The 15,032-nt window shown below is 39.1% G+C and overlaps 1 protein-coding gene across 3 annotated transcripts in view; it reads left to right on the plus strand.

Annotated features, from left to right (window-relative positions):
• FAM3C (FAM3 metabolism regulating signaling molecule C) overlaps positions 1-12,597 on the plus strand; it is a 52,463-nt gene extending 39,866 nt beyond the window's left edge. For all 3 annotated transcript variants that reach the window (XM_045864337.3, XM_064575009.1, XM_045864338.3), the window contains 2 exons: positions 9,472-9,598; positions 10,205-12,597. In XM_045864337.3, coding sequence (XP_045720293.1) covers positions 9,472-9,598; positions 10,205-10,294 — 217 coding nt within the window. In that variant the 3' untranslated portion in view covers positions 10,295-12,597. The remainder of the gene's footprint in view (positions 1-9,471; positions 9,599-10,204) is intronic.
• Positions 12,598-15,032: the final 2,435 nt, after the last annotated feature.

Consider the following 15,032-nt stretch of genomic DNA (forward strand, 5'->3'; position numbering starts at 1 on the left):
TAGGTGTGATAATGTTTTTCATAATGTTTAACACATGGTAATTTATAACTTTTTTCTTAAAATTGCATACGTTGTAAAATTTGTAAAATACAGAAAAGCACAAAGAAAAAACAAGTTACAGTTCATCTATTCAGTGATGACCACTGATAATTTAGTTTCCATATCTAGTTTTCTTAATATACATATTTTCTTCATCTTAAACATTTGGAATGCTAGTATTTATAGCATTTCTTTTGATTTATTTATGTGGTGGATATTTTCCTGTAACATTAAATAGTTTTGATAACAAAATTGTTCGTGTCTGCCTCATATAATTCTTAAACATGTGTCATGATTTAAAATTTATTTAATAAAACACCTACTGTTGGACCCTCAGGCTATTTCCAAATTTTCATACTTAGCAAAAGTGTACTGTCTTAAAAATTTTTGAACAGTCATCTCTATTTCCTTAAGACAGATTTTTTTTGAGGTGAGGTGTTGAATTAAAGGATGTGTATGTTTTTTAAAAAGGATTTTTTAAAGTTTATATGAATTTAACATGTCTCTCAGAAGTTCCAGGACACCGATTGTTTTTAAGAAGTTTTGGAAAGAGATTTTGTTAATGTGCCTTTCTTTGGTTATTGGTGAGACTGCATTTTTTTTTTCACAAGTATATTTGGCTCTTTCTCTTGCAAAGTGTCTTTTGACCATTTAGGTTGACTCCTAAGTTTAGACTCATTCTTATTTAGTGAAGTGTATGGATTTTTCATTTTAGTTTCTTCTACTTTTATACTTGAGAAGTATTTTCCCATCTCCAAATTGAATACTTAGTAGATTTTCCTATTCCAGTGACTTCACTGTTTTCATGTATTTTAAAAAATGCATTCATTATTTCCCAGTGGCTTACAATGCCTATTTTTATGTAGATTTGACTTTGTTTTTAGTTGTGTTCTGTTCCTACTTCTTCCTGCCCCAATCAGACACTATTATAATTTTTTAATAACTATTTTATAAAAATTAAGTGTACTACCTTTCTGGGGTGGCTAAGACCCCTTTAATAGCATTTCTCAAATCCCTTCTATGATACTTTATCCAGATGAAAAGTATACTTTTGTCAAGAATGAGATTTACAGATCTTAATTGAAAAGGCTTGAAATTCCACCTCAGAATATGGCATGTCTTTCTGTTCATTGATTTTTTTCTACATGTATTTAACGTGTAACTACATTATTGCAGATTTGCACTAACAAAACAGGGCTATGGGCACCTGGGTGTCTCAGTCAGTTGAGCGTCTGCCTTCTGCTCAGGTCATGATCTGAGGGTCCTGGGATCAAGTCCTGCATTGGGCTCTCTGTTCAGTGGGGAGCCTGCTTCTCCCTCTCCCTCTGCCCCTCCCCCCGCTCAGGCTCACGTGCTCTCTCTCAAAAATAAATAAAATCTTAAAAAAAAAAAAAAAAGAAAAAACAGGGCTACTTTGTGACTGTTTTAAAACTGAAGTATTTTCTTTGACATACATTATAGCTGGTTCAACTAAGGATGTGTTAAATCCGTAGATCAGTAAAATTGGCATATGCATCCATTGCCATTTAGCTACATAGAACTAAACAATGTAATCAGGCTTTCCTTACTAAAAACCAAGTAACTCGCTGTTTGCTTTTGCTGATAGGATATTACATGTATAATTTGAGGTTTAAAAATTTTCAAAAACCCTACTTTTCTGAATAGACACACATGACCTCTCTTTTTCATCATGTTATTTCATTATTATACCTGCTCGGCTTCAGACCTGTTTCTCTTCTAATAAGAAATTGTGGTCATACCTAAGAACTAAGGCAGGATGATGTTTATTCTTTAGCTGCTATTTATTGGTGCCCATCACATACCAAAAGCGGCCTCAAAAGACGTTCAACCTGTAAGGCAAAAACAAAAATCTAAGCTTGGATGTCTTTACACTTGTATATGTATCAGTATATGATTCAACTTCTATGCAGTTAAATGAATTCAGTTGTGTGCGTTTTCATTTTGGGGCACATGAATTTGTATTTTGAATACTTCCTTGTTCCAAATACGGGTTAAATAAATTGTATCGTGTCCTTTATACAAAAATGGACAATCCTTATAAATGGCCATCTACATCTATTAAATATAACAAAATATAACCATATTCCTTGGTAGGTATCTGTGGAACATTTGAAATGATTCATCAGTGGTGGAATACCCAATCTTTCATGGGAATAGAAGTTCTGCTTCAACTGATGTATGTTAGTGCATTTCTTTACATAAGGATGCTGGATTTTGCCTCATAAGGAGTAGTTTGTTCTCCCACTTATACCCAAAAGAGTCTACTTTTTTTTTTTTTTTGTTAAGATTTTATTTATTCCTGAGAGAGAGTGAGCACAAGTGGGGGAGCAGCAGAGGGAGAGGGAGAAGCGGGTTCCACAGCAAGCAGGGAGCTTGACCCGGGGCTGCATCCTAGGACCCTGGGAACAAGGCCTGAGCCAAAGGAAGGCACATAACCAACTGAGCCACCCAGGCGCCCCTACCCAAAAGAGTTTAGAATATGAAATGGATGTGCCTGCTTTCTCCAACAGGGAGTTGGTATCCGTTCTCCATAGTTGTCCCTGTCTGATCCCAGTACTCCTATCTGCAGTGAGCTCCTTGGCTGTACTGTGAACTTCTGAGAATGTCTGGGCTTGGTCTCTATCAGAGCATTTCCCAAAGTGTGTTCTGGTGGGATCCCAGTTCTCTAAACCTGTACTGGGGGAATAAGTTTGGAGATGGCACCTTGCATTTTGCCCCTTTCAGGGATTTATAATGCAAGGCCCTGAACTTTGGCCCTAAGGAAACCTCTTTACCTTTGTTTATCCCAGTATTTCTTGATTTTAACAAGGAAGCCCATTTTATTTGTGTGTGTGTTTTTTTAAAGATTTATTTATTTGAGAGAGAGAGAGTGTGTGCAGGGGGAGGGAGAGAGGGAGGAGAGAAGCTGACTCCCCACTGAGCGTGGAGCCCTACTTGGGGCTAGATCTTAGGATCCTGAGATCATGACCTGAGTTGAAATCAAGAGTTGGATGCTTAACTAACTACACCATCCAGGCACCCCTGGAAACCCATTTAAAACAAAACAAAACAACAACTATATTTAAGAACACTTACATTTGGAGAATGCAGATCTCTAATGATGCCTACTTTCTGCCCAGACCCCTCTAACATAAGTTCTTTTTTTTTGTTCATTTAATGAAGAATTATAATAGTTTGAATGAGCAAGCTAAATTTTGCTATTGTATTCCTCCCTTTGGAGACAACACTCTATGACGTGTACCTCCTGGCTAAGTGAAGGGTTTAAATGCGGGTGTCCTGAAGTATGGGATCTGAAAAGTCCTTGTCTCCGCACCCTACGCCGGGCAGAATTCCCAGGGACTGTTCTACAAATAGCACCTCTGAAGGGCGCCAGTATCTCATCATTCTCTCTTTGAAACAAAACAAAAAAGTATCCCTAAGTCAACGAACATTATGTTCTCAGGGTTGGTCTTCCTCTAAATTCCACCTGGTAGTCTTAGTAGTCTTAGCCTGGGTAAATGGAACAATAAATATGTTCCCCAAGTCATTTGATGCTTTACTTGTTTGAAACTAATGAGCATTTCTCTTTCAGTTTTCCCTTTCCCTGCTCAGTACTCAGGGCTCTTGTAACCTTCTGTCATGTTAAGTTTCTAGGTGGGTTTACTCTCCTGGCTGCATTTTTTGGGCATTGGTTCTCTGGTTGATTATCAACCCTTTAAAATGAGTGCCCCAGTCAAACCCAGGGTTCCTGATGGGGTCTGGCCATTTCAGGGTACAGCGGAGGTGCTAGCTTTTACCGTGTTGGAGATACGCTTCTTTGAATATTTATACAGACTAGTATTATATTCGTTTTCTTTAAAAGGTCACGTCACATTTTTGGCTCGTGAATTTTTGGTTAAGTTAAAGTCTCAGATCATTTCATTTGCTCTCTGACCTTTTTTTTTTTTTTATAACCACTGCCAAATCAGGTCTTTCTCCACATTCAGGACTTGATTTTGTTTAATCCTTGTTATCCTTGTTAAATTTAATTTTGCTGATTTTGGCCCATTAGGTCATGATGCTGACATTTGTCCTATGAGAGTTCCATGATCCAGGCTTTGTAGTCTCTCCAGAGTCATTCTTGTGTCTAAGTTGAAGTCATTGATAAAACTATTTACCAAGGGCGATGCGCCATCCTGCCAGGGTCCTCCTCCAAGGGTTTCTTCTGTTAATCAACTACAGAAACTGTTTTTTAAACAGCTGCCCATGTACCCTACACGCACCTCATCCAGCTGCTCTTCCATTATTTTATTCACAGAGGCTGTTTTCAGAGACTCTCAGATGCTCACTTGAAATTCATGAGCTATGCTAATTACACTGCCCTGATCTCCTGCCCGCAAACCTCTTCAGATGCCGAAATAGCTGACATGACCTTAACTTGGCTTGATTTATTCCTCCCTCTTCCTCACTACCCCCTCTTTTTCCTCCTCCCCCCCTCTTTTTTTTGTTCACAGGCTCTCCTTGTTGTAATCCATTCTAGAATTTGCTAAAAATTGGAAGTAGCTTTATTGACCATTGTTTCTAAAAATTTCCTTGCCTTTTTTTGAAGACTGGAATATGTAATTTACTTTTAATGACTTAACATCTTCATTTTCCATGATGTTTCTAAAATAACAGACACTACCTTGAAGATTATATTGAAGTTCCTTAGAATTTAACTGTGTGACGTGTGTGGGCCTGGAGGCTTCAGTTTACTTTACAGCACTGATACAGACATTCCTGAACTGCTCTTCCCTTTTTATGTTGATCAGAGTGTTTGCCTCCCTGGAAAAGGCAGGCATGCTTTGATCTCCATATTATATCATTCTTGTGAAACAGTGGATCCCTTTGTTGTTTGCACTTGGTAGCAAAAGTTCTTTGTGTGGCCTGTAATGGTTTTATGAGTCTCATCTTATCCTGAGCACTACCGGTCTTCCTGGTAGTAATATTCAGAGTTTCCTCATTAGTAATATGATTTGCCCTATATTTTTGGACACTTCTGAGTTTGTGCCCATCACAGAACACTCCTGTTGTAGCACTAATTTATAATCTATCCTCCTCTTTTCCAAGATCGTTAGCAATTATACAGTGAAAATTATTTGGTTTTGGTTTTTTTTTTTTTTGTCTTTGAAGAGTCCTATTTTCATAAGAGCTTCTAATCTGAACTTTTTATAATGTGCTGTCTTTAAAGTCTAGGCTGCATGGTCACCTGTGCCTAGCTTTGCTTTTTCTTCAATCTCCTGAAGTAATATGGCGATTTTCTTCCAAAGTTCTTGACACTTCTACTTCCCAAGTGGTTCTTCCCTGTTAATCAGAGTGGGGCCCAGAATATTAATTCTCCATGTTGCTTTCAAGAAAGGGAGCATTGGCCTGTTGTGGTGGCATGACTGTGGGGCTCTCCGATGCTCCTCCTCCCCAGCAAAGATGGAGGCGGATCTCTGAGTCGCCCCCTCTCCCGTTCCTGTTGCCTCCATTGCTACTCCCTATTGCCCCTGTGCAGCTTTAGAATCTCTTCAGAAAAACTTGGTCCCTATCTCTGCCATCTTGTTTGTCGCAGAATAATTTTTGATTCACTTTAAAGAAAATTTTTAACTAAAATAATTTATTCCATAAAAATTTTCAACATCTCAGCTAATTTTTTAATAGCATTTGTTTTTTATTTTTTAATAGCTTATTTATTTAGAGATAGAGCACAAGCTAGGGGCGCTGAGGGGCAGAGAGAGTAGGAGAGAGTCTTAGGCAGGCTCTACACCCAGTGTGGAGCCCGACGCGGGGCTTGATCTCACGACCCTGAGATCGTGACCTAAGCTGAAATCAAGAGTCCGATGTTTAACCAACTGAGCCACCCACGTGCCCCAGCATCTCAGCGAGTTAAGACCATTCGTGGAGATGAAAGTATTTGTAACAAACTCAAGGTGCTCCTACATAGAATAAAAGCTTATATCTTTAAAATTTATACCATGTATACATTAGTTACACTGGCTTGTAAAGAAATGGGACATTTTGATACCTGATGTGTATTGAATCAGTGCTGAAAATATTGGCTACCTTTGCATGATTTTAAACTTCTTTTTGAAACATGAAATCGTCTTCTACTTAAATGAAAGATTTGAAAAAGGAATAATGAAATCCTTCAAATTCTACATAGGCAGAGCAGAGAACTTTAGAAATTATTGAGAAACTTAATCTTGTTTTACAACCATACTTAGATATACATAGAGACATGTGGCAGGGGTGCCCCAGGCCACCCCTGGGTCTGATGATTTGCTAGGACTCGCAGGACCCGGCCTGCAGCCCTGCTCACCTCATGGCTACTATTTGTTACAGCAAAAGGATACAAAGCAAAATTAGCAAAGGGGAAATGTGCGCTGAGTGAAGTCTGGCGGGAACTGGGCTTCAGGTTCCCCGCGTCCCCTCCCAGGTGGAGTCGCACAGGGTGCGCTTCCCTCCTCCGGCGACAGACGGTGACAGCACTGCGAAGTGCTGTCTGGCATGTACTGGGGCCTCGGTGCCCAGGGATGTTACTTGCTGCTGCTCAGAGGCACCCCCGCCTGACGCCCCCCCAAGTTCCAGCCTCCCCGGCAGAAGTAGGTGTTCTGCGTAGACTGCGCCGCTCGTGCAGCGAGCGTCCCGTTGCCGTCAGTTCCGGAGTGCGGGGAGCCGCCGCCGAATCCAGGCTGCCGGTCTGCCGGCGGGTTTCAGCTTAACCCCTCGGCCTTTCTACAGACAGCCTCCCAGGCCGCTGTGCCCCGCCCTTCCCTGCACGGGACCCGCGGGCGTTCTCCCGGGGAAGGAAGAGGAAGGAGAGATGAACGGAGGGAGTCCAAGCAAAGCGAAATTTTCCAGTTGCTTCTAGATCTCTGGCTAACTTGGCTTAGTTCATTCACGTAGATCAAAATTAAAAGTTCTGAAATTCAGAAGTACTGGAGTAAAAATGACTGCCCTTCAATGTATTTCTTAATTGATTCACAATTTTTGCAGGCAGCCAGGCCTGCACTGGGATAAACCACCTACTTTGCAGGCAGTTTTTGCATCTAAAGCAGTCCCTTGGTATTTGTGAACTTCACATTCATTCATTATTGAGCAACCCTAAGAGCCCATGAGGTGCCAGTGGAAACAAGAAGACAGGGTTCAGGCAATGCCTTCAGGGAGTGTCCCTCTAATACACACCTTGCTTATCAAGTCAGCAAACATGTGGAGTGATGGCTGATTCATGTAAGCATGGCATAGGATAATGTGGCTGCAGACTTTGGGGAGAAGGCTGGAAGCACGTGGACTTGAGTCTCTGAGGTCTCAAAATCTTCAGAGAGGCCAGGACTCCAGGGATTCTTTTGCACAGTTATTTCATTTATTTTTATTTCACCAGGTTGTAAGTGCATCACTTTATATAGATTTGGGTCTGAAAGTCTAAATATTGTAGGGTTATAGGTGATTTTCTCAGTGATTCTAGTGAACTTCCTCCAGGAGAGCAGTGCCCAGGCTGTGGTTAAAACAGTTCCACTACTGGGTGTTTACCCCCCAAAATACAAAAATACTAATTCAAAGGGGTAGCAGCACCCCTATGTGTATTGCGGCATTATTTACAATAGCCAAGATAACGGAAGCAGCCCAAGGGTCCATCGAAAGATGAACGGATAAAGAAGATGTGGTGGATATGTATATACGTGTACACACACAGACACACACACGAATATTAGCCATAAAGAAGAATGAAATCTTGCCATTTGCAATGACATAGATGGATAGAGCTAGAGAATATAATGCTGAGTGAAGTCAGTAAAGAAAGACAAATACCATATGATTTCACTCAGGTGGAATTTAAGAAACAAAACAAGTAAAGGAAAAAGAGAGCGAGACAAACCAAGAAACAGCCTCTTAACTATAGAGAACAAACTGCTGGTTCCCAAAGGGGAGGTGAGTGGGAGGATGGGGTAATAGGTGATGAGGATTAAGGAGTGTCCTTGTGGTGAAGAGCACCAGGTGTTGTATGGAATCATAGAATCAATATATTGTACACCTGAAACTAATATAACATTGTATCTTAACTACACTGGAATTAAAATTAAAAAAAAAGTTCCACTGCCCATGGATGTGGTTTGCATCAGTTGGAAGTCTAATATATATATATATATATGCAGTTCGTTCTTTTTTATGAAGTTTTTTTTAAAACAAATTATTTTGTTCATCTTGAAGTTAATTAAATGAGAACTCTTGTACCTAGTGTTTCTTTCATTAATACATTGAAGGAGCTGACTGATACAAGCAAGAGATGTTTCAACACTGTCAGATAAATAAGAACCTTCTTCACTCGTGCTATTTGCATTTAGTGATCCCCCCCCCCACCCCCAGCTATTTGCAAATATAAAACTTCCCTTGACTCAGATTTTAGCAGAACAGACCTCTCCAACTGACCTGTAAGTGCCATCTTTTGGGAGCTATAGAGACCTTACTGCCTTTTTTTTTTTCTCTACAGCCAGCATGTATCTACTGAACCTCTTCTTTTTTTGTGAGACAGAGGGGATATTGAGAATTCTCAGCATTAAGATAATAACCTACACAAAATTTATTTCTTTTTCTAAAGATTTTATTTATTTGACAGAGAGATAGAGCCAGAGAGCACAAGTGGAGGGAATGGCAGAGGGAGAGGTAGAAGCAGGCTCGGCACTGAGCAGGGAGCCTGATGGGGACTCGATCCCGGGACCCTGGGATCATGACCTGAGCCGAAGGCAGACACTTAACATCTGAGCCACCCAGGCGCCCCCCCTACACAAAATTCCTTAATGCCAAATTTCATTTAGCTGTTTCCCTACCACTTGACTTTTGCCACTGCCCTTCCTCGTTGGCAGGTACTTAACTGCTGTCTGGTTAATGTTCATTTTTATTAAATAATCACTCGACATTATTATTAAAGTATAATTTATATACTTACTCTCAAGGTTCATTTTCTTTTAAAGAAACCATAGTATTAGAAGCACCTAGATTTTTGTTAGCATTTACCTTTATTCAGATGTAATTCACAAAGGGATTAGTGGAAATTCAAAGTGATTTTTAATTTTATGAAGATATGGGTTGCTTAAGACCTTGTATTAACCTAAGTAGGCATCTGCTAACTACAGCATCCCTTATTTATTTGATGGATGTGGATGAAAGTGAATTATTGTAAAATAAAGACATCTAAAAGGTATTTCTTCATAGAATAAACTTAAAACTAATTGCTAGATTTCGTGTCTGTTGTCACTAGAGAATTCAAATAGCAGGAATGTTGCTCTGAAAAAAATTCTATATTTTTTTATGTTCTCTTATTTAAGCTGGTATTTTCTCATCCGTGTTACATGTTAATATACTGGCGAATCAGTATTACTTAGATAATATACAGTGCTCTTTGTTCATCGTATTCTTTTCTTCCTCTTTAAGACTCAATGATGAGGCACGGCGGCTCATTGCTGAATTGGGAAGTACATCTATTACTAATCTTGGTTTTAGAGACAACTGGGTCTTCTGTGGTGGGAAAGGCATCAAGACAAAAAGCCCCTTTGAACAGGTTAGTGTCTTAGACTTTCATAATTAATGGACAAAAGTAAATTGTGTGAAACCATATAGTGCATAGTCGTATCCTAGTTATTTGAAACTTAGACAAAGCAGCCATTAAATATGTTTATATATTTTTTCATAAGCTCTTGGTAATCAGTTACTTGAAATAATCATGCACTGATTTAAAATCAAAACTGAAAAATAGTCCTATTCTGCATGGAAAATTTTTTCCTATATGTCAGTGCATCGGCATATGATTGCCTTTATCATGAGCCGTTTAGGAAGCGTTCATAAAGATTTTATTTGAGCTTTTGATAGTATAATCAGTTAAGTTTAGAAATACTTTAGAACTTTGTAGAATGTAAACTTTGCCTTTTGGCTAACAAATGATCCTTCTGAAAACTTCTGCACTGTTTTGTTCTTTTCGGCTGGTATTTGAAGGTCTGCCCGGCCCCAGGGGTTGCTCATTTACTCTCTTGAGCAGTAATTTGCATGAATTCATCACTGACATGAGTGTTACTGAAACGAGTACACTAAAGTATGTTATGGTAGAGAAGCAGTTCATAAAGGTTGTTTTTTTTTTTTTAAACTGTATACTATTACTGTATTCCAACAGCACATAAAGAACAATAAGGACACAAACAAATATGAAGGATGGCCCGAAGTTGTCGAAATGGAAGGATGCATCCCCCAGAAGCAAGATTAATGCAGAGGAACTTGAAGGAAACGCACTTTCACTATTAATGGCTGAGCTGTGACAGAGAAGCTACATGTAAATACTTTAGGAGCATGCAGCCATCTCGGTGTGTGCATGAGCATTATCTCTTTTGATATCAGGATTATTTATTGCTAACGTAAATAGATGCCTTTGTAAATAGTCATCATAATGAGCAGATCACTGAACCATTTCTAAGCACATTTCCCTAATAATAGTACAGTGTTAGACTGCTACAGTAATGACATCTTTTAATTCTAAAAGCATACCCAATGGATAACTGAATAGATTGTGAAAAATATATTGATATACATACGGGTTGCTGTGAAAACCTATCATGGAATAATATGGATTTTAGGGAGGAGACTTTGTTTTATTTTATATATGTATGCGTGTGTGTGTCTATATATACATATTCGTATATATATATGCATATATATGTTGACTTTTAATGATAGTATCTTTTAAATTACAAAGATACTTGGCTAGTTGTGTGTGTAATGTTCCTTTATAGTCTGACTTTCTGGTGTACCTTTTTTCTGTTTTTCTCTTCTCTTCCCAAAAAAACCTAGAAATAAAACGATATGAAAACCTATATCAGATATGTGAAAAGCACAACAGAATTCTTTTTTTTAACGTACACGGTAAAAAAGGAAATATGTAAATGTAGGTGGTATTCAGGACTGTAGCTTTCTGGGTTTTGTGTTGGCAGTGTGAATAATTTGAATTCACAGAAGCTGCTTAGAATGAGGCCGGGGGCGGCAGCCACACAGAGCCAGGGACACGGGCCCCGGCCCTTCTGCACCCTAACCAGTGGGTTCGGGACAGCCGTGGCTATGTAGTGGAGGTGGAGGTTTCCTTATTTAATTGTTACCAGCATTGACCAAGTGGTTTAGAAAGAGGCATGCTTTAATGTCACCATTATTTTGATGGTAAACCAAGAAATGTAATTCTGTATTCATCTAACTTCGTAATAGCAATTTTTGCCTGAAGATATAACGACATATTTAGGAAAGTCTTAAATACTGAGTGGACTGATAACATTTAAAAAATAATCTTTATTTGACTCCAGATGATTTCATACCCAGCTCTACATAAAATTGTGTTCACTTGAGATGTTCACTAAATGGCTCAAGTTTGTTTGTTTTTGTTTTGTTTTGTTTTTGTGTTAGGGCATTAAATACCTATAGTGTATGAAGTATCTTAAACTGGAACATAATCAAACGACTCACAATAGAAGACAGCACTTAAATTTTGAATCTAAATTTTAGATGACTTGTATAAAAAAACTAAAGGCAGTATTTTTATTTTGCTGTAAACCAACTTGGAAGCTATCCAGCTATTTCTTAAATATTAATGAACTTTGGGGTACTGGTTCTTCTCTCAAACTGAATGTAATTCAAGAATAAATGCACCTTACACATTTAAAGAATTTTTGTAAACTTTTCAGATTTCTGGTGCTTATATTATAACTCATATTCAGCATGTGTATCTTGACATTTAAAATACTTCCCTAAATTCTGTCAATTAAAAGAATAGCTATTTTCCAGTTCCAGGGATGGTGAAATAAATGTTGCATTTTTGCATTTTTTTTTTTTTTTTTAATAATGAAAATACTCTTGGTTTTGCATTGTGAATTGTTTTGTATTGTCTGGCAAAGTAATATACCTGCAGAACTTCATATTAATGTTTGTCAAGCATTTATTGTACTGCTTAGCATGGAAAATTTAAGACATTCCTGTGGTTTAACACACTAGTATCCTCAAGATATATCTTAACATGTATAGAATTTAAGTATCCAGATGGCAAGACATCCCTTTCGTGGTAAAAACTATAAAACGATAGCTTCATGAAGCTGTGCAAAATGTCCGAAGAAGGGAGAAAGACAGATTCTTGGGGCGGCTTTGGTGCAGTTTGCTTTTGTTTCAATTCTGTCTTGTATAGATTGTGCCAACTTTGGAAGCAATAATTTTACTACATTTCATGTTTAGATGTCTTTTAAAAGTCCACATTATAAATGAAACAATGTTCCTTTAATGTTAAGAATTTTCTTTATTAAAATCAGAAATTTGGCATTGACATTTTGGTATATTAAATGGTGTATAAGGACTTTTGGATGCATATTTTTTATTTGTAATCACAATTTTTTTTTTTCTGGAACAAGTGTATTATAGTGTTCCTATTAATTAAGCTAAGACAGTAGGAAAATAAGTGATATTTGGGAAATTAAAGAAAAATTGAGCCAGAGTCTTTATATTCCTGACTTTAATTTGATTAAAGTAAAATTTATCATTGTTCTGTCTGCATTTTGTATTTGTTTTGAAATGAATCAGCTAATATTTTATTATTTTATGCCAGGTGAAGCTCAAGGCATTTAGCCTGCATTGCATTTATACTTTAACAGTTTTTACAAATTATAATTTGAAACCCCAAAAGAGATGATAGTTTCAATTCAGTTGACATACCCCATTTTTAATTGAAGGAATGAGAAATGCGTTGAGTTCAGGTAGAATATTAAGAGTACAAATATATTTAGAATACTTTTTAAAATGAGTATTAAAGAAAAAAATTACTTGTGTTGATCGGGGAAAAGATTTGCCACTTAACCTCTTCAATCAGGCCTTGGACAGCAGTTGGTACATGTAGATTAACAGTGGCAGGGTAAAGTACCAAATTTTACCTTTTCTAAAGCACCCCTTGGAATTATTTTGCTGCCTCTACCCAGGATGATTTTTCTATCACATACTTGGTTTTTGATTGTCACATGCCAATAGCTACTCAATACCTGTTCCCCTCAGAGCTCTCTCAATTTCACTGCTCCCATCCTGCTGCTTGTGTCTCTTCTCCCACACCCCCTTTCCTGAGGTTCCTGTCAAATCAAAGGTAGCTAGAGCAAAAACTAGGCAGGCCTGGCTTGGGGGCGGCAATCTGTTGCTAGGCAGCTTGAGGAAGCATGGGGAAGGCCATCCAGGAACCTGAGACTACGTCCACCAGTACCTTCCTGCAATCCAGCGAGGGTGTAGACTGGAGGGCAGCTTGATGGAGGAAATGCTTTCAACACTACGATGTCTCTTCTAGAAAGGAAAAGGACTGGCTGGCCCTTCAGTTAGAAGAAAACTGCCTCTTGTCTTGTTTGATGGGCAGTTTATAAGCAGACTTATTACAGGGAAGACCACCTTCCCAGAACAGCTAGTTCACAGGTACAGCTTGCTGCCGTTACTAAACTCACCGTTCAGGGGCGCCTGGCTGGCTCAGTCGGCAGAGCATGTGGCTCTTGATCTTGGGGTCGTGGGTTGGAGCCCCACCTTGGCTCTAGGGATTACTTAAATAGAAACAAAACTCACTTCAGCTCTACATAAAGTATGCCCATCACTGGAGTGCATTGGACATTGAAAGAAGTTGAGACTGAGTTGGCAAAACATAGTCCTATATTTGGGAAAATTGACTGATGAACTTAATGCTTCTGATGTTCCATGTAATCTGCCCATATTTATTTTACTCGATCGCCAGCGAGGAAAAGGGCCTACAACCTTAAAGAGGAGTGAATTCGGTAATGGAGACAGTGTAGTGTATTGGGTAAGAGTCAGACTTGCCTGAGTGTGTGTCTCTCTACCTCATTGTTGACTGCACGAGGAACCTGAGAAGGTCTGCCTCCTCACTACAGTAAGTGAGGGATGGTACCACGCATTTGTGGTGCCTGCCGAAGTGCCTGGCACGCACTGCATGAGATGCAACTGCTAGTCTTGCTGTTCTGATCAACTGTGCCTCTTGAAGGTTAGTCATTTTTTAGCCAAAGAGAAAAGTTGGCCAACCTCCTTCAGCTTCCCAGTCCCATCCTACTGAATGCTATGGTCTTAATGTTTGTAGCCCCCCAGCATCCCTATGTTGAAACCTAATCTCCAATGCAATGGTACTTGGAGGTGGGGCCTTTGGGAGGCGATTAGGTCGGAAGGGTAGAGCCCTCACTGAAGGTAGAGCCCTTATCAAAGAGACCCCAGAGAGCTTCCTGCCTTCTGCCATGTGACGACACAGCAAGAAAACACATGAACCAAGAAGCAGGCCTTCACCAGGCACTAAATCTCCGAGCACCTTGATCTTGGACTTCCCGGTCTCTAGAACTATGAGAACTGAATTTTTGTTGCTTATAAGCCCCCCCAGTCTATGGTGTTTCGTTATAGCAACCTGAACGGACGAAGACACCAAGCCAGAAAGGAACCATTGAATGACTTGGACGCTAAAGCTGCGACAAGGATGCAGCTCTTCACCTGGACCTAAGCCTCTGGCCATACACCTGCTCTTTCATTCAATCCGCACTGACACCAACCAAACTCCTTTTCACACACAGAATTCGGGCTTTTGTGGTTCTCCAGGCACTGGCAATTCCAATAATCACCTGAGCTTGTACTTCTATAGAAATCTGAAACTTCTGGCCCAGGAATGAGGTGGGAAGCCAATTCTTGTGGAACTGTTAACACCTTACAAGGGTACATTAAAATTCTGTTACGGAAATAGTCTGTTTAAGGAAGGTTCCCTCTAATTCTACAGCTTTAGGTGTGTTGGACATGGACACAATGACAGTTGTGACAGTTGGAAATTTGAGATTGTAGTTCTCTATCGACAAAGTTTAGTTTCTCAAGAAATGATAAAGTGGACATCCGGGGAAAGGAAGAAGTGTTCAAACCAGCAAAAGGAGGGAACTTCTCATTCTGAGTAGTGAAATTTATTTTTC

The sequence above is a fragment of the Mirounga angustirostris genome, unplaced genomic scaffold (genome assembly GCF_029215605.1).
Source record: "Mirounga angustirostris isolate CCGP_5_RB_7025 unplaced genomic scaffold, mMirAng1.0.hap1 SCAF_12, whole genome shotgun sequence".
Taxonomy (NCBI): domain Eukaryota; kingdom Metazoa; phylum Chordata; class Mammalia; order Carnivora; family Phocidae; genus Mirounga; species Mirounga angustirostris.